Below are 20,677 nucleotides of genomic sequence, written 5' to 3' on the forward strand. Positions count from 1 at the left end.
GTATGATGCCTTTGAATGCTGATGTCGGTACCTTGTCAGCCGATCCATGGTGGCTGCTGATCTTCAGGACCGTCGCCACGGTGATGGACAGGAGAAGCAGGATCCCGGGGTTGACATACACCGGCCAATCATGCTCCGTGTTAAGGATGAGGTCATAGGAGGCGGAGCAGTTGCCAGGTTTGATGATATCCTTGAGGCCAAACAGTCTGGGGGTTGAGAAGAGGTGAGAGGGAATGTAACAAAAGCTTGTATATGGAGTTAAGTTTAGGAAACATGGCTTCTCTGTGAAACGTCATCAGATGACGTCAACTTCATCGCACAGTTTAGCCCTGTGTTCACCCTGTCGTGACCTATTGAGTATAGTTTCAAGGCAGAGGAAATGTCAGGTTAGATTTGTGGGCTGGAACTGACTTCTAATGTTGATGGCTGAGTGTGGCTAAGAGCCAGAGGTAGAGGTGAAGATAAAGAAGGAAAGATAGGAAAGATCACATGTGTTTCCACCTGGGAAGCCTTGATAATAGCAGTACATATCTCTCCCTCTCTCTCTCAAGCATCCTGTGCCAAAACCCTGAGGCACCGAGATGGAATGCTACAGGACGGGTTCATCACCCCCCCCCCCCCCCCCAGCTTTCACAATCTCACTCCACTCCTCCCCTCTCATTTCCCTCCATTCCTCTTCTTCCCCCTCCTTCCCTCCATTGATACTGAGAACTATGAAACACTGAGAGCTGTCTCAGTTCCACTCATCAGCTGTTAGCTAAGAGTGCAGTCTGTAACCGTCTCAACAAGATCACAACCCCAAAAATATTTGTTTAAGTTTATCAGAACCTTGTGCGCCAAGGAGTCATTGTGTACAAATCACTTCAGAATCAATATGTTTGAATCACAATCTTGAGCTAGTGTGCCAACCAGGAGCATCGCTATGGCTGCTGCCAGTCCCTGTGAGAAGTAAAGCTGGGTAGCTACTAGAGACATGAAATACAATGACTAAAACGGAATAGAATTACTTATTTGGGTAGAGGTGGGGTGGGGCACTGACCTGGCCCACAGGCTGGCAGGGGGGAAGATGCCCTGGGCAATGGGGCACTGGTACAGGTAGAGACACACCAGGTGGCCCGCCGTGAAAAAGCCCACCATCACACACAGCACATTGAAGCCTAGGTGGCTGATGGGAAAGTGGCAGGCCCACCACGTGCACACGCCGATGAAAAGCAGGAAGTAGATTGCAGAGAAGGCCGAGGGTAAGGTGATGCCTGGGGAACAGAGATACAGGCGAGGGACTTCATCAACACAATACAACAATACTGCACGTCGTCTCTCAAGTACAACAAACCCTACATGGACATCTTAAAGCGGTTCCCCCATACTTCAATGCAGGGATGGGTAACTGGCGGCCCCCCTTTTGAAGGCCCTTGGTTCAATTTCCCACCAAAATGACATTTTTTGGGGGAACTCAGTCAGGGGCTCAACTTACTGTTGCCAGGCAGAATACTAGAATACAAAAGGTGCCATTTAGAAATTTGGTTGTGTATCAACAGATGTTCTCCTATTAGTCTCACTCAGATATCATTAAAAACTACAAACATTTCTCTCCACCCTTGGTCAAAATGTGTAGAATTGCAGCAAACTATCTGAAAACTGTTCATTTTCTTCTGCTAATTAATTTCCTTTTATAATTAAGCAGTAATACAGGGATTATTCTATTGATTCCACTTCACTCTACCCTCTCCTCCCTCAAGTTCTCACCAGCCAGAGCCAGCAGGGTGATGGCCAGGATCCGGCCCAGGTCCCTCAGGACCTTCTGGGCTGTGACTCGGAGCCGGGCCGCCAGCTGCTTGGCACGAGTTGCTGCAGAAACCACGTCATCCCCAGGTTCACTGGGCGACGAAATGCCTTCCTCATCTCCCTCCTCTTCCTCCTCCTCCTCTTCACTCTCCTTTGTCTCTGACCCATCCTCTGTCTGGAAAGAACCAAAGCATGAGGCATATGTAAACCGATATTCATAAATGAAATTGATAATGTTTTGTTATTGAACTTTTAAGCAGGGAGTCCCATTGAGACAGCAGCAACTGCACAATAAAACGGAAGAGAACAAATACGTCAATAAAGTGTAACGTCAACAGAGCGGTAAAATCTCAGATCCAACACCATCTGTATCCCCGTTATCAAGAGCACTTAACTTCCACGACAAGAACCGGGCACAAAGCATAACCATCAGACATACGTGATACTATTCTTGTCATCTACAGTTACGAGCATACAGTAGGTCAACATTGTAAAAGGTCAAACTGACATGGCACATCACACACTCATAGAGATCACTTTCTGACTGCGGCATTATGTTCAAAAGGGGAAACTCCCTGACAAACACCTGCACCTAATCACATCGTTTAAGGTTCTAGATAGCACTTTTTTTCCCCTCCTAAGGGTGTACTATCTGCAACTTTCCATTACCAAAAATGCATTATCTTAAGCATCAGCAACATTATTCTCGATGACGGAATACAGTACAGAAGAGGCAGAGTGTGTGGCGTGTGTGTCTGTGTGTGTGGGAGTCCAACTACCTGGAGTCCCTGTCGTCTTCTGTTTAACCTAGAGCGTTCGGGTTAGTCTGTGTGCTGCTGACTGCTCAGTGGTAGAACTATCAAAAGACAGATAAAATAAAAGTAGGCCCCTCCCTCCCCCTCTACCTCATGTTTAATTAATACAGCTTTTCCTATCTCTTCCTATGACCAGAAGTATCTCTCTAGACAGATGCTTGCCTCTCACTAACTTTTCCATTCTTTCAGACGCTTCTCTCTCCTTCTAGCGAGGTCTTATGATTGTCTGGGAGAAGTATTGCTAGGAGGCAGAAAGATCAAGCACCCAGAACATTCCTTCATCTAGGGTTCCTCCCAAGAGATCATCATCAACATCACTCTCCTGCCGCCGGCACTCCCATACCTCTCTCTCCATCTCCCTAATACACCCTCTCCATCTGTTATACATTCCTGCTCTTTCCCTCACACTCCCTCCCTCCCTATTTCCCTCCATCACGTTCCCTCTCTTCTCCGGACTGTCCAGTGGGTCCTCTGCGGTCTATGCTGCTGCTCTGATGACTGCCTGGCCTTCATGACTCCAGCCTCCTCTCAGTGTGACCTGTTCCAGGGGAGTCGTTGACACCCCCAGCGTGTGAAGTCAACCGTTGACCATGGGAGTCTCATTACTGAGGAATCCCCGCTTTGGGTGGGCTAAGAGGGATGGCATTCCTCACACACACCCTGTCACATACACCAAACCTGTCACCCGCACAACATCCCTCCCACACACCCTGTCACATACACCAAACCTGTCACCCGTACAACATCCCTCCTACACACCCTGTCACATACACCAAACCTGTCACCCGTACAACATCCCTCCCACACACCCTGTCACATACACCAAACCTGTCACCCGTACAACATCCCTCCCACACACCCTGTCACATACACCAAACCTGTCACCCGTACAACATCCCTCCCAAACACCCTGTCACATACACCAAACCTGTCACCCGCACAACATCCCTCCCACACACCCTGGATGAACAGGGGGGACAGGGTCAAGGGTTAGCCACGTGCACAACCTAGTGTGATTTGGTTTCTGGACCTGCACATGGAGTATGCTTGGGGTTTTCAAGAAGACTAATCCTTGAAAGAAGAAGACTCTACAAAATAAGACAGGAACATTTTTGTTACTGACAAACCACTGCTGGCTCCCTTGTCCTCCCTTAGATGTAGTTCTGAGTGAAACCATGTGAGCCAGCGGGAAAGTGAATGCAGTGTGATGAGAGGGTGGGGTGAGGTATAATGTATGTGTTAAAGGATGTGCCCAAACTGCCCATTTCACAAACACAGTCTCCCGTTTCCCCAGCTGAAAACCACCAGGTTCCACAGCCAGTCCCCTGAGTCCCGGCCACATCAAAGACCATTGTCTCAGCCTCTCTGGCTGGAGGCAGCCGCTCATTCCCAAACACAGGAACAGCCGCAGAACGTTGCGGTCGGTGAAAATGATGTTTTTGATGTGTGTGCAGGTCTGAGAGTGGGAGTGTGGGAGAGGAGAGAGCTGCTCAATTGCTGTTGAGTGTACTGTACAGTCAGGCAGAACTAGTGGGCGGTCTGTCTGAACAACGTATTGTCTGAGCAGAGCAGAGGGGCAACCCCTGGCACCCAGTCAACACATGGCAATCAATTGTCAGAGTGCTCCCTCAATCAGTACAGCACTTCTGAAGCAAAGAACACAGTATGCAGGAACATTCTAACTGATATACAGATTTAACAGAGAAAGCAGATTTCTCCTAATGAAGAACAAAACTTTTGAGAAATTGTTGATTTTTTTGTTTTTTGCCAATAGTAGCTATGTAATAGGCTCTTGTCAGAGAGTGGACAAGAGGCTCAACAGCAGTTTGGTTGTGTTTGTTCATTGATGGAGTCATGTTCCTTTTATCCTTTTCTGACACAGATCAGGGCAGGCTGTGTTTGTTTGGGTGGTTGCCCTGGCTACGACAGGAGTAGAAAGCTGTTGCTCAAGGCAACAGAAAGAAAGAAATTAGGGAGAGAAAAAAAATGAGATTGAAAGTACGTAGTCTGTAGTCTGGAGAGTAAAGAGCAGTCGAGACTGTCGGCGACAAAAAATCTTCCACTAATAGACTGGCTGGTGAAACCTCAGTGTCTGTTTGTGTGTGTGTCTGTGTGTGTGTGTGTTGTGTCTGTGTGTGTGTGTGTATGAGAGGCCTATGGGTAGGAGGCAGCATTACGTCTGGGCAGGCAGGCTGAGGATGGGCTAGCCTGCCACACCGCAGAGCAGAGCGGGAAACCAACTCAGCTGGTGGAACAATCGCTACCACTGTCACCAGCACCAGGCCTGAGGGAACCTCCACATTACCTCACTGTGTCTCTCTCTCTGCCCCAGTAACACCACAACAAACACCAACACACCAGAGAGCAGTAACACTAAACTACTGTAGCATACCACAACAGCATTTCATCACAAGATACAGTTCCATAGAGAATAATGCTGCCCTCCAGTATGTCCTCTTGCTCATAGGCTGACAGTAGGTGAATCTGTTCTTATCAGCAGTGATTGCACAACAGTGCCTTCAGCAGTATCTGGCTGCATCAAAAGGAAGATGGGCTTTCACAGAAGCATTCGGTTGTGCGTCTTTGTGAGCTTAAATTATGTGAATATTCTGAATGCGATGTCCTACTCTGCAATTTTGGAACATGATTAAAGCGAAGTAATTATGCACAAATGTTTGGTACAAAATAACTATTTAAATGTAAGAAATGGTTGTGTACAAAACATGAAGTTAATATGAACAGTGTGGAAGGGCTTGAGGCAAGCGAGTGGGTGAGGCAGACATGGCCAGCCCAGCTCAGATTTTCATTCTAACACCTCAGCCATAACCTTCCTCTTTAATCAGAGACAAGACATTGGGTGCCATAACCAACCACTTCCATTTCCTGAGTGGTGGAAGCCAGGGACACTGCTTATTATTTGTGACTCACTGATTCGCAGGGCAAGACCATTACTATATATGGCTCGGAGTATTACCATAGAAGCAATGCCGGAAGGTGCCGGAACACAAAGTGAGCGCGAGAGAGGTGTGACCTGGGGGGTTCTGAGCTACCGGAACTCATGAAGAAAATCCCACTTTATAATAAAGCATTGCATGCATATCATTGCATTTGCGTAGTGGCATAGCGCAGTAGAGTAGAGGCACTTACAGAAGTTGCACACATGGGGAACATGTATAGTAGCCTAGGGTCCAAATGTTTGGGGGACTTTTATAAACGCATTTCATACGTCATGTTACATGACTAGAGACTTTGGCAGAATCTTTTTTTATACTGCACAAATGATCGAAATGGCAGGCTACTTTGACACTGACAAACTGAGATCAATGAAAGCGACATTGTCTTGAATCCATCAATAGCCCAGGCCTTGTTGTGTGGAGACACATATTGAGGAGGAAGTCATAGTCCTAAACATGCCTTCCAGTTTCACTGACTCACCCAATGACGCGCAGCTCACTCATAGTCGATGGCTGATGCACTCGTGCCAAAAGCCTCTCTCTCTCTTTTGTAAAACAATATTTGGATATGGCTCCTTTTCAGCAGGAGCCATTTGCTTTCCAACCTGTATTTTCCCTCGATTGTATTTGAAATACTGTATTTCGAAAGGCCTGTTTTGTCTACATGTACGTGCTGGTTTACCACTGCCAGATTAGCCGCGCGTTCCTGGAAATTCCTTGTTATGCTATTGGACTACAATCCACAGCTAGCCTATTAAAAAAAAAGAAGATCCTCTGTGGCTAAATGATAGGCTTTCTCATTGCTAAATTATAGGCCTTCTCATTGTGTAGTAGGCTATTCTGAATGATTGAATTTATTTCTGAACAGACAGCAGTAATTCTATAACTTCGGCAAATGTATTTGAATTCATCAGGGATGCTGCAGTTCCTTCAGAACCCTTGGCGAGGCTATGATTCTACAAAGGAAATACACGATGAAGTGCAACGCTGGAGAGATAACAGTGTTCCTGTTCAGGCAGGAACACTGCATGTAAGTGTTTCTGGGGTATTTTACCTAGCATTTGCATGAGAAATGTGTGTGAGCGCACATGTCCCACATATTAATAGCAGCATAGCGGTGAGGCCCAGTCTCTGTCTATAGAGTAGATAACCACTCACCCCCTGTGTGGAGTCGGAGGCTACCGGCAGGAAAGTGACGTCATCTCTCCTCTTGACCAGCCGGTTACACACCACCAGGGTAACCAGGGAGATCACAAACACCCCCAGGTCAGGGGTCAGCAGACGCACCACACTCCACGGGTCATCCAGGGGCAGCCTAGAAGACAGAGCCACATGCAGGGGTCAAAGACCTAACGAGGAACTACACCGTGTACATTCTCACACACTTACACAAAGACAGTAAAGAGGGTACATAAATGATAACATGTACCACTAGCAGTGAGTCATAAGGTCAAAGAACAAACATAAATAACAAAAATAGACATAAGAGGGAACATTGGTTGAATTCTGCAGATAATAGTAAATGATCTCCACACACAGTTCAGGGAGGAATGATCCTCAGTGACAAGATACACAGTTTCCAAACATTCCTCACATACCTGGATACACCGACATGCCTCGATAGTGTGCCCCACAAACTACCTGTAAAGACAGAGAGTGTTAGGACTACCAGCTCTCCCCAGGCCACTCTTGCTCTGACATGGAGTGTCGTTTAGGGGCGGGACATGTCATACAAGGCAAAAACTGTAGAGAACAACTACAACATAGCGTCCAGCTGCAGCTACCATAGATGTTCCCATGAGTCCCCAGTAACTCTGGGAGTAAGTCCCCGTGTCGGTATTTGAACGGGTTTGTGAGGAACCCAGGCATGGACAGACTGAAGCTGGAGTCAGCATGGTGGACTAACTCACATGGTCCAGAGAAGCAAATAATATGACATCAAAGAACACTGCTTTAGCTATTAAAGCTCCTTAAGGAGATATTTATATGGCCTGGCCAAAATAAGTGCAGACCACAAAACAAAATCCACATTTTCTACAGACGGACGGTTGCAAGCATGAAGCATTCACTGATCGTCATTAGCCACCAGCGTGGAATACTGAGCAGTAGACTGAGCGCCAAGACAGCTGGACTTAACGTGTCAAAATAAAATCGGGGAGGGAGAAGCAATGATTTCATGGAGTTTCTTTAGTCTAAGTCAGGGGTGTCAAACTCATTCCAAGGAGGGCCTAGTGTCTGCTGGTTGTTCCTTTCTATTAAGACCTAGACAACCAGGTGAGGAGAGCTCCTTACTAATCAGTGACCTTAATTCATCAATCAAAGTTCAAGGGAGGAGCGAAAACCCGCAGACACTCGGCGGGATGAGTTTGACACGAGGTCTAAGTGATTGATTGAACCTAAACAAGCCCCTTATGTATGGCACGGGCCATTGTTTAGATATGCAGACTGAAAACATGGCAATGGAACGGCCTGTGTCAAAGACGTCTACATTCACTCACAGTTGTTTCCCAGTGCATGGTCCAGGTCAGGGATAGTGTACAGGCAGATCTGGAAGGAGACATGGGCTAGCAGGAAGAGGAGACTGGTGCAGAACAGAGCCTTGATGAAACGTCCAGTATGTCCTGGAGAAAAGAGAGAGATGGAGTTAGAGGAGGGGAATTGGGGGGGGGGGCAATGTAGAATATGAAAAGGGAGGATAATCAGTTCCTCCCATCTCCCAGGTAAAATAGGTTCAGGAAATAGCAGGGTGCACAGTACTAACCGAGCATGAACAGGACAGCGGGTCATTATAGAGGGTGTGGGTTGAAGTGTTTTCCAAGGACCTGTCAAGATCTGCCTCAACATCATCTCAACTTCAAAATGATGCTTCATTTTCCACCAGTCAGAACACATACTGAGGCCATGGAGGCACTAGTAATCACAGCAGTACATTTAGAGTCTAAGCAGGAATCGCTTGTAACTGTTAATTGCCCGTTTTTAAACAAAATGGGAACAAGCCTGTGGATGGCATGGAGCTGCTGACCGTGCCGAACTGTGCTGCTGACCATAAAATGGCCCCCTGCCCGCTCTAGCCCTGAAGCCCCGCCTCCTCGCCACATGTTTGTGTGAGGCAGCTTTGATTGGTCTCCCCATAAAGCTGTCAGCTCCCATCGGTGGTGTGAAACGGGCCACAGTAAAGACACAGGCACAAACTCCCAGTGTAGTGAACGAACGCTGCAGGTCCCTGTGGAATCATGGGGGATTTTCCTTTACAGGCGTTGACTGGCTCAAGAAAATTAGCAGCTACAACAAGTCAGTGTTAAGGGACGAGCTTAGGGCTTTGATTGTGTTTTATAGAGCTGTTTTTCTCTGTGGCCTGCAGGGCGAAGGGCAGTTTAACGGCTCAGTGCTGCTCTACCACCCCCTCAATTACAGCAGACAGGAGGCTAGGTACTGCATTTACAGGCTTATCCCTGATCCCAGATTTAGGTTGATTCCACGAACACCAATTTACATTCATAATTTCATGCACAGTGAACATTTGATTTCGCGTGCACCCCTCAGTGACGCAATGTGAACTTTGTGAAAAGGCTAAGACTGCCTGCATGCCCCCCCCCCCCCCTCCCCCTCCTTTCCAATTGTGCAGGATCAAGATCCATCACAGACACTCTCTGTGTTGCACATGTTTATCTTTTCATGTATGAGATGGAAAATCGATATAAAAAATGGAAAAAAGATACGTGACAGGGCTGATAAATGTCAGACACACAGCCTGCCTACCGTAACAACCAGCGGACACACATCACGCACGCTAATAACATCTCGGTGTGCGTTTTGGAAAATAAGGGACCTTGTCCAAGAGAGGAGTAAATAGTAATGGAAGGCGTTGGACACGACCTAGACCACCCGTTGACGGCGAGTTCACCCTGACTTACTACAGACAGCTCTACTCAACTGCTGCAACCCAAACCCTTGCACATAAGCTCCTCTGTCTCCAAGTGTGTGTGTGTGTGTGTGTGTGTGTGTGTGTGTGTGTGTGTGTGTATGTGTGTGTGTGTTTAAGTTAAGTTCACTGCACCGTCTTCCCTCTCTTCAATCCCCCGGTTCTCTACCCCTGCTACTGGAAAATCATGATGTCATTGTTATTACATGGATAGTCTCTTTAATACTCAACTCCAAATTCTGTAACTGCCTTGCTACTCTTCAGCATGTGTCCTGTGTCACAGTATAGTTGAACGCTAGAGCTAGAGTGACATGACCTCGAAAAACATATCAAAAAAATATGCACGCCTAGACCCACTTACCTGTATTTACACGGTCATTGCACACATTAAGTAATCTGCACCGTAATCAAAGTTTTGGGATCGTTTCCTCTTCCAAGACATAAAGTAGGAATGGAATGTGGAGGTGCATTCCAGTGTCTTAATACAAGACCAGAGGGAGACAGCTCCTCATAGGGAACCAGAGCGTGGTATGTAGTCTTCTTCCCAGAGCAGGTTTCATATGAGGTCTCTCTGAGGAGAGACCAGCACAGCCACCAATGTGGAAACGACATATGAGACCTGCCATCACTATGTCTAAGTACTATCAAGACATAACACAAACCAAACATGATACTAAAATCACATCCATCTTCACACCAGGGACAGCGTGACATGACAGCCAACGACAACCATTGCAGTCATGGCCTCATCATCTCTCATCGGATAGTGAACTATCTGAGAAGGTCTAGTTTTGGATCTGAGTGGGGGCAGCAGGGTTCTTGGTGAAAGCCAGAGGTGAGCAGAGGCCACTGGGCAGTGTAGTTCACTACAGGGAGATCAAACCTTAACTCAGTGAACTGCAGGACCTTTTTTCTAGGCCATGTTTTGCCTTTTCTAGTTTGTATTTTCAGAGACGGGCAGAAATTCGCTCCGGTGACGTCTTTAAAAAAAACGTTTTCAGCGGGCGCCCTCCTTCCCCACTCACCCTTGTGCTGTAAGCGTCGCAAAACCTCAACCAAAACCTGAAATCTGGGGTGACATTACTGGATTTTCCATGAAACAGGATCATTCGGAGGAATTTGAACATTTACGACAGTAGCTCTGAACATTGTTTTAACAAGTCTTGTGACTGTAGTGCACCTGACATGGAGGGGTGCAGCAGGGTTCCTGGGCCCGGGTTAGAGTGGAAAGAAAAACAGTGCATGTTAAAAGAGCAGGGTATTGTGTTTAATACGCAGGCCGCTAAACTGCCACACGTTTCACAGTTTGGTCTGGAGGTTATCCTGCAGCTGTTGGGTTTATTTATTCTTGTACACGATTTAGACTCAGGGGAGATGGAATAACAGGCACAAGTCGAAAACAGAACCCAACTGAGTTTCATCCCTGAGAAATGAGCCGACACCTGCCAGGCACTCTGAGCGATACTGTGCTGTGTTTTTGTTGTTGTTTTGTTATTGAATTAAAACAAAGTATTTTCTTTAATTGAATTTACCTCACTTGTAAAGGGGGGGCTCTCCAAAAAGAGGACCTCAGGCATAACGGCTTATTTTTTCCAGCGCATCGTAAAAAAGCTGGTTTAGATGGCCAGTGTAAACATGGCTGTTATGGAGAGGAGTCCACGGGGCCAGCCTCCGGACACAACAGTCCAGGGTACAGAGGGTGTTGTGGTTTAAATGAGGGCACTGTGGGTCTGTTCTTTTCTTATGATTATTCCCTATTGTAAAGCAGGTCTTAGTAACTGCTATCTGAGCCCTTGAGCCATAAAATCAGCCATGGGTGTCCTTAAGCGATTAAGACGTTTCAAATGTACAGGTCTATTCAACCCCAAGGTCTCAGCCTTGATTGAATGTTTTGGAACCAGGCACGAAAGGGTGAAACAGCAAACAGATAAGGAAAGAGTGTTTAGGTCTGCCCTCCCCTCTGGAAGAGGGAAGATTTGCTGCAAACCTCAGAGTAATGTCTTCCTATCTGTCTGTCTGTTAAACCTTTAAACATAGAAGTCTTGTATTTTGCATCGCGCATTTCTCCACACCTTGACCGGTTTTCAATTCCTAACACCGTCCACTGACTGGAAACACACACACTCAATCTCTGGCTTACACCACCCGTACGGTACACACTACATCTCTGGTTTACACCACCCGTATTGTACTGCTCAAATATTAGAGTGAGAGAACACACTGACCCTGCTTGTTGGCCTGCTTACTAGAGGGATCTCATTCACATGTTCTATGTGAGTAAACTCATTACACAAAGCTACATTTGTTTAAAAACTTCTACCAACCAGCAACAATAAATCAGCCACCAGAAGAAACAGCCGCCCGACAGTAAACAAAAATGACATTTATTTATGTTTTGTTGTTTTGCATGACGTGTTTGGATTGTACGTCATGTCCTGCTCCCTGCTCTTATCTGTGCTGTTCTCTGACATCCTGTCCTGTCGCAGCGCTGCGTTGGTGTGAGAAAAGCTGCCGTTTTTGTAAGACGACTCTGCTGAAATAACAGTGGTGTGTGGAATCCCAGTTCCTGTCTGGGGCAGAGGAGCGCAGGGCACATAGCAGGCACGCCTCTGGGAAAAGCTCCTCTCTGGCCCCATGGCCTCTCACTCTCAGGCCACTGATCTAGTGGCAACCACCCAGAGGTCTGCAGACCCTCACTCCTCCCACCAGGGTTGGGGTCAACTCCATTTCAATTCCAAATGTTCCTTGTTGAAAAGCATTGAAGACAACTGGAATTTAAAATGGAATTGACCCCCCAAACCTGCCTCCCATATAACTCCCAACAGCAGTGGAGGCTGCTGAGGGGAGGACGGCTCATAATAATGTCTGAATCAAGTGTAATGGATGGAATGAAGTGAATGGAATTGTATTAAACAGATGAAAACATGCGTTTGATACCATTCCAATCCAGCCATTATTATGAGCCGTCCTCCCCTCAGCAGCCTCCACTGCCTAGCCGGTAAAGGAAAGTGAGGGTCAAGCTGGGCAAATATCCATAATATAGCCAATGTGTTTGTAGGTGTACTTTACATGCCATTTAAATGAAGATAGTGATGTAAATTGCTTTCGTTATTAAAAATGATTTACAGGTTGGCATGGTTTATGATGAAATATGCAGCCTCTTTTCAGTGCAGACTAGCAGTATATCATTTTGCTCCATGTGGCGGTGGACAGATACCTTACATACTGATGCTAGTTCTCTCTCATTATTCAAAATGCTGGACTCTATTTTCAAGGGCTGAACCTGCTCCATAGGGGAAAATGACAAATAAAAAGGACCACAAATTGAATGGAAATTCTGGTCCAATAAACCAGATGGCTCTATTGAAAGTGGTCTCATATTTATCTGAGAACAGACAGCTGTCCTGTCCAATATATCAGCAATGGAACAGAAATCATCTGAAATCAGCTGTAAACTAGTTGTCAACGGCACTTACCGCCCTTCCCACAGTCTATTCACTGCCCAGTTTAAGCTGTGGTCGGCCTTGAGTACTCATTTAGGGAGGCCTGGCCTGGTGTGCATTTCCCTCACACCCTCTCATTTATCAGCATGACAGTCTGTGACAGTTGGGCTTTGGAGCCTTTGAAAGCCACACGATGCCTTCCTCAACAAAATGACACACAAAACAAAAACCAAAAGGGACATTCAACCCTCCATGTCTCAAACTGCTGTTTCCCCGACGACATGACAGCTGTGGATATGGACGATGTCTCGACAGCGGTGCCCCAGGAAGGGACATTGTAAAGCCCCAGCAGGTGTGAATAAAATACACAGGGGAGGAGATTTGACGCAACACCCTGCAAGCGTCAGACCTGAATACCAGTGAATAAATCCCCCATATTTTTCCTACGTTGGGAACAGTGTAACCCAGCAGGCTCCAGACAGGTGTTCAATATTTGTCCTTTTACTTATCAGCTCTGGGGAAGCGACAGTGTGTCCAGATTGTACAATACGGGGGATTTAGATAATGGGGAGCGAGCAATGGAAAACAGTCTTTTGAAGGGAATGTCAAACACAGTGTATCAGGTGATGTGTATTTGGGCTGGGGAGGAGCTGAAAGGGACTATTAAGGCTTATCACGGTCCTCTCTGTCAGTGGCTTCAATGAATCCAATGATACCATCTCTTATGGGCAATACAGTTGGTGAGATCCACTTAATTGAGTCTTAGCTTACGTTACTGAATGAATGACAATATGGGATCAATTCCATATCACAAAAGGGAAAAGCAAGAGTGCACATGCATGTGGTAGCCTTTATTCATTGTAATGCAGATGGAACAAGCTTCCTCTCCGTCCCTGGAAACAGTCATAGTTTCCTTCCAGACAGGCCAGAGCGTCTGTAACCAGGGCAGCTCTCAGGGCAGCTCTCAGGGCAGCTCTCAGGGCAGCTCTCAGGGCAGCTCTCAGGGCAGCTCTCAGGGCAGTATGACATAAGACGGCTCCTTTAACCCTCTAATCCACAGAGGACATTGTGACCATGGCTACTCTCAACTCTAATATGCCCCACGATCCATCACATTCACGGAGGGTGAGATTGCATTTTCCCTGGAAAGGAGGAGCATGTGGAGGTGAGGCGGAGGGGTCGTTTCTGCTTGACGTCTCCAGCATCCTCCTGGTTCACCTAGCTGCCCCCTTGATTGCATGCATCTGGTCCTCCCATGGCGACCCGGACCAAGAAAAGTGCTGATAATTGGAGGCAGGGAACGATTCAAGATGGTTTTCATTAAAACCATTAATCCTATTCTCTGTCAGGCTTCATTTAATAGAGGCTGGCAGACTCTGGGATTTTCCTACAGGGAATCACCTCCACCAGCAAGTCCCCCTGAAATAAACCTCTCACCATTTACACATATTCAGTTCCCCCAGAAACAGTCATGTGACCCCGTACAGCTTCTCATGCTCAGATTTCCCCCACTTTCCCCTCTAAAAGAAACATGGGTTATTGACCCTAACAGCACGGAGACAGAATAGTATTAAACGCAGCTTGTTGATATAATCTCCCATCCTTTCATCGATGGAAAAAAAGAACAAAAGAGAGAGAATGGGAGAATCCAACTGTTTTAATTTACTATAATAAGCGTGCTTCCGGTTCTGTGTATACTTTCCCAGAGGCGGCAGAAACGGGGTCTGATTCACTGTAGACCTTATCACCAGTACAGGAACTGATAGCGCCCATTGGCTCTCAGGAGCGTGAGCCAGTTGATATGTTGGATAAACAAGCCTCTGGGGGTTAAGGCTGGGTGCAGGGTGTGTGTGCTTATCTGTGCTGTTAAAAATTAGTCAAATTTCTATTGTTCGCTCTACAGACACCATAGACCATTAAACTGCTACCACAGACAGGGATGTGGGTGGAGGATAGGGGCAGGAAGTGGAAAGAGCAGATTTCCAGACCTGAAATCATATCCACTGTTTATTGGTATTTGATTAAGAGCACACCCGGAGATTTGTCTGTCTAAAATAGAGCAATATTTATGTAGAGTAAAGCTGTGAAGAGGTTAGCTCTATAGTTATGTGTACCCTCTTAAGTATAGAATAAGGACATCATTGAGCAGTAGGTTTGTGCTGCTGATAGAATTTTTAACCCTAACCCTATCTGCTGTGTTTTTATCATGTCTGCAGGAGATTAACACAGACTACTGTGAGATCTGAACTTTAGATTGAAGGAATACTGAGGGAAAATACTGCACCTTCAAATCATGAGAAGGTAGAGATTGAAAAACTCTCGAGAAATCCCTGTAATTACAGCCCCTCAACAGGAGTGTATTGTGGTAATCAAGTTTGGCTTCCAGAGCAGTCAGGAATAAGAGGTTTCTGCATTTTTCAGATTCATTCCTGTCTCGTTGCCATCGCATAATACTGACCATTATGTTTTTCACTTTCCACATTAATATCACAGCCATTTCTCTGCAAATTAGTTTTTATACCTAAACAGACCACACATTTTTACACATAAAAGTAAATCAGGGACTAGAACTTGTGTTGTAGTCAAAAGGCCCAAATTCAAATCACTCTTTAAAAGGGGTAATCCGGAGTTTAAAAGAAATGACAAAGCGGGTACCCCACCACTTGTTTTGGTAAACTGCGGAGGGATGGTGCTTGAGAAATAGAAACCACCCTCAAATGAATAGACAGAGCTATGGATGCCAGGACTGACCTGACCATCTAGGAGATCAAAATTATAATGTAAACAAACATGGTTAAAACTGACTTTGTTTACAAACATAGGAGTTAAACAAGCTTATATTTTGGGTTCTGATGGATATGACAGTGGAACTAAGCTCGAGGCAGTTAGAGGTTATATTCTTCAAGAATCACTGGATATATCTAATTCATATATCAGTCCAAAAATGGATGTAGCAACTGCTGACTGGCCTTTCAAAGACTGTCTGTCAGATATGAGATATTCATAATACTCAACACCTCCTTTGGGTGTCATTTGGGAAATATCAAAAGGGTTTATCAAATCAAATTGTATTGGTCACATAAACATGGTTAGCAGATGTTAATGTGTGTATAAGGTAGTAGTTGTGAAATTGTTAGATTACTTGTTAGATATTACTGCACAGTCGGAACTAGAAGCACAAGCATTTCACTACACTCGCATTAACATCAGCTAACCATGTTAATGTGACCAATACAATTTGATTTCATGCGAGTGCAGTGCAATGCTTGTGCTTCTCAATCTGACCGTGCAGTAATATCTAACAGTAATCTAACAATTCAACAACGACTACCTAATAAACACAATGTAAGGGATGGAATAAGAATATGTACATATAAATATATAGACGGGCGATGGCCGAGCGGCATAGGCAAGACGCAATAGATGGTATAAAATACAGTATATACAGTTGAAGACGGAAGTTTATATACACCTTGGTCAAATACATTTAAACTCAGTTTTTCACAATTCCTGACATTTAATCCTAGTAAACATTCCCTGTTTTAGGTCAGTTAGGATCACCACTTTATATAAAGAATGTGAAAAGTGAGAATAATAGTAGAGAGAATGATGTATTTCAGCTTGTATTTCTTTCATCACATTCCCAGTGGGTCAGAAGTTTACGTACACTCAATTAGTATTTGTTAGCATTGCCTTTAAATTGTTTAACTTGGGTCAAACGTTTCTGGCAGCCTTCCACAAGCTTCCCACAGTAATGTGGGTGAATTTTGTCCCATTCCTACTGACAGAGCTGGTGTAACTGAGTCAGGTTTGTTGGCCTCTGTGCTTGCACACATTTTTTCAGTTCTGCCTACAAATTTTCTATAGGATTGAGGTCAGAGCTTTGTGATGGCCACTCCAATACCTTGACTTTGTTGTCCTTAAGCCATTTTGCCACAAATTTGGAAGTATGCTGGGGGTCATTGTCCATTTGCTTCAATGTATCCACTTAATTCTCCTCCCTGATGATGCCATCTATTTTGTGAAGTGCACCAGTACCTCCTGCAGCAAAGCACCCCCGAAACATGATGCTGCCACCCCTGTGCTTCACGGTTGGGATGGTGTTCTTCGGCTTGCAAGCCTCCACCTTTTTCCTCCAAACATAACAATGGTCATTATGGCCAAACAGCTCTATTTTTGTTTCATCAGAACAGAGGACATTTCTCAAAAAATTACGATCTTTGTCCCCATGTGCAGTTGCAAACTGTAGTCTGGCTTTTCTTATGGCGGTTTTGGAACAGTGGCTTCTTCCTTGCTGAGCGGCCTTTCAGGTTATGTCGATATAGGACTCATTTTACTGTGGAAATAGATACTTTTGTACCTGTTTCCTCCAGCATCTTTACAAGTTCCTTTGCTGCTGTTCTGGGATTGATTTGCACTTTTCGTACCAAAATACAATCATCTCTAGGAGACAGAACGCGTCTCCTACCTGAGCGGTATGACGGCTGGGTGGTTCCATGGTGTTTATACTTGCCTACTATTGTTTGTAAAGATGAACATGGTACCTTCAGGCGTTTGAAAATTGCTCCTAAGGATGAACTAGACTTGTGGAGGTCTACACATTTTTTTCTGAGGTCTTGACTGATTTCTTCTGATTTTCCCATGATGTCAAGCAAAGAGGCACTGAGTTTGAAGGTAGGCCTTGAAATACATCCACAGGTACACATCCAATTGACTCAAATTATGTCAATTTGCCTATCAGAAGCTTCTAAAGCCATGACATAATTTTCTGTAAGTTTCCAAGCTATTTAAAGGCACAGTCAACTTAGTGTATGTAAACTTCTGACCCACTGGAATTGTGATACAGTGAATTATAAGTGAAATAATCTGTCTGTAAACAATTGTTGGAAAAATGACTTGTGTCATGCACAAAGTAGATGTCCTAAACGACTTGCCAAAACTATAGTTTGTTAACAAGAAATTTGTGGAGTGGTTGAAAAGAAAAAATTAATTACTCCAACCTAAGTGTATGTAAACTTCCGACTTCAACTGTACATATGAGATGAGTAATGTAAGATATGTAAATATTATTAAAGTAGCATTATTTAAAATGACTAGTGATCCATTTATTAAAGTGCCCAATGATTTGAGTCCGTATGTAGGCAGCAGCCTCTCTGTGTTAGTCATGGCTGTTTAACAGTCTGATGGCCTTGAGATAGAAGCTGTTTTTCAGTCTCTCGGTCCCAGCTTTGATGCACCTGTACTGACCTCGCCTTCTGGATGATAGCGGGATGAACAGGCAGTGGCTCTGGTGGAGGGTACTACGGTGTTGAATGCTGAGCTGTAGTCAATGAACAGCATTCTTACATAGGTATTCCTATGGTCTCACAAAGCACTTCATGATGACAGAAGTAAGTGCTACGGGGCGATAGTCATTTAGTTCAGTTATCGTTGCCTTCTTTGGTACAGGACCAATGGTGGCCATCTTGAAGCACGTGGGGACAGCAGACTGGGAAAGGGAGCGATTGAATATGTGCTCTGGGGCCTCGGCTAGGGATGCCGTCTGGGCCAGCAGCCTTGCGAGGGTTAACGCAATTAAATGCCTTACTCACGTTGGCCACGGAGAAGGAGAGGGGGGGGTAGCAGTCCTTGGTAGCGGGCCGCGTTGGTGGCATTGTATTCTCCTCAAAGCGAGCAAAGAAGGTGTTTAGTTTGTCTGGAAGCAAGACGTTGGTGTGCGTGACGTGGCCGGGTAGCTTTTTATAGTTCGTAATTGCCTGTAGACCCTGCCACATACACTACCGTTCAAAGGATTGGGGTCACTTAGAAATGTCCTTGTTTTTGAAAGAAAAAAGTTGATCCTTTTAAAAGGCTATTTGATCATTAGAAAACCATTTTGCAGTTATGTTAGCACAGCTGAAAACTGTTGTTCTGATTAAAGAAGCAATAAAACTGGCCTTCTTTAGACTAGTTGAGTATCTGGAGCATCAGCATTTGTAGGTTCTATTACAGGCTCAAAATTGCTAGAAATAAAGACCTTTCTTTATTTAATCTAAAGTCTATTCTTGTTTTGAGAAATTAAGGCTATTCCATTGCGAGAAATTGCCAAGTAACTGAAGATTTGATACAAAGCTGTGTACTACTCATTTCACAGAACAGCGCAAACTGGCTCTAACCATAATAGAAAGAGGAGTGGGAGGCCCCGGTGCACAACTGAGCAAGAGTACAAGTACATTCGTGTCTAGTTTGAGAAACAGACGCCTCACAAGTCCTCAACTGGCAGCTTCATTAAATAGTACCCGCAAAACACCAGTCTCCAGGCGACTCCGGGATGCTGGCTGGTTTATAAAAGCATTAAGGCACCGCGGGGTGAGCGGTATATGGCCAATATACCACATCTAAGGGCTGTATCCAGGCACTCTGCGTTGCGTTGTGCAACAGCACAACCCTTAGCCATGATATATTGGCCATATGCCACACCCCCTCTGGCCTTATTGCTTAAATAGCTGAGAGGAAAAAACAATAACTTATAAACCCCCAAAGATCCTGTATTTAGTTAAGTGATAATGCTCGAAAGCTGGTGTTTGTTGGATATATTGGCACGGGTGTTGTTCGCCGAAGGCCATCAAACCATGCCAATATATCCAACAAACACCGGCTTCGAGGGCATTATCACTTTTATCCAACAGGTTACCAACATATTCAAATAATGATCGACATATTTTCATTTAAAAAAGTTATTGATGAATTTATTTGTACTATTTCATCCTTCTACAAGATATAGTCCCGATACAAATCTAGGGTTGCTAGAGACGCGACCCAGTCGTTCAGTCTTTTTGTTCTGTATCTATAGACGCAACCCAGTCGTTCGTTCTAAATGTTCCATTGCTATACTGGCTGGAAACGTTCTTATCCCTTGCTTGCTAGCTAGCCAACTACGGCTAATTTATAGTCAAAAAGTGCAGCCAGAATAACAGCAAAGTAGCTGCATTTGTTTAAGCTGTTTTCTAGTGACATTTATTTGGACACATCCATAGCAATGAGCTAATGAGGCACGATTTAGTCTGGCATAGAAAATCTGCTCTCTCGATTGGACACTGTTGTTCAGAGGAGTTAGCCAACAACACAGCCAACAACACAGCTAACACACTAACTTCAAAATGAAACTGGAAAGACTGCAAACTTGATGCACTTCGTCTTGATTTACCTTTTTTCAATTTACATTTCTTTGTATATACAGTGCCTTGCGAAATAATTCGGCCCCCTTGAACTTTGCGACCTTTTGCCACATTTCAGGCTTCAAACATAAAGATATAAAACTGTATTTTTTTGTGAAGAATCAACAACAAGTGGGACACAATCATGAAGTGGAACGAAATTTATTGGATATTTCAAACTTTTTTAACAAATCAAAAACTGAACAATTGGGCGTGCAAAATTATTCAGCCCCTTTACTTTCAGTGCAGCAAACTCTCTCCAGAAGTTCAGTGAGGATCTCTGAATGATCCAATGTTGACCTAAATGACTAATGATGATAAATACAATCCACCTGTGTGTAATCAAGTCTCCGTATAAATGCACCTGCACTGTGATAGTCTCAGAGGTCCGTAAAAAGCGCAGAGAGCATCATGAAGAACAAGGAACACACCAGGCAGGTCCGAGATACTGTTGTGCAGAAGTTTAAAGCCGGATTTGGATACAAAAATATTTCCCAAGCTTTAAACATCCCAAGGAGCACTGTGCAAGCGATAATATTGAAATGGAAGGAGTATCAGACCA

The 20,677-nt window shown here is 44.9% G+C and overlaps 1 protein-coding gene across 1 annotated transcript in view; it reads right to left on the minus strand.

Annotated features, from left to right (window-relative positions):
- Window positions 1-20,677, minus strand: part of LOC110526294 (piezo-type mechanosensitive ion channel component 1) — a 73,973-nt gene that overhangs the window by 26,199 nt on the left and 27,097 nt on the right. Inside the window, exons 3-8 of the mRNA XM_021607119.3 lie at window positions 8,053-8,175; window positions 7,153-7,195; window positions 6,713-6,869; window positions 1,747-1,960; window positions 1,040-1,253; window positions 32-206 (exon numbers count right to left, since the gene is read on the minus strand). Of these exons, the coding sequence (XP_021462794.3) occupies window positions 32-206; window positions 1,040-1,253; window positions 1,747-1,960; window positions 6,713-6,869; window positions 7,153-7,195; window positions 8,053-8,175 (926 nt within the window). The remainder of the gene's footprint in view (window positions 1-31; window positions 207-1,039; window positions 1,254-1,746; window positions 1,961-6,712; window positions 6,870-7,152; window positions 7,196-8,052; window positions 8,176-20,677) is intronic.

Source organism: Oncorhynchus mykiss, chromosome 6, assembly GCF_057628025.1.
Source record: "Oncorhynchus mykiss isolate SJ-2025 chromosome 6, ASM5762802v1, whole genome shotgun sequence".
Taxonomy (NCBI): domain Eukaryota; kingdom Metazoa; phylum Chordata; class Actinopteri; order Salmoniformes; family Salmonidae; genus Oncorhynchus; species Oncorhynchus mykiss.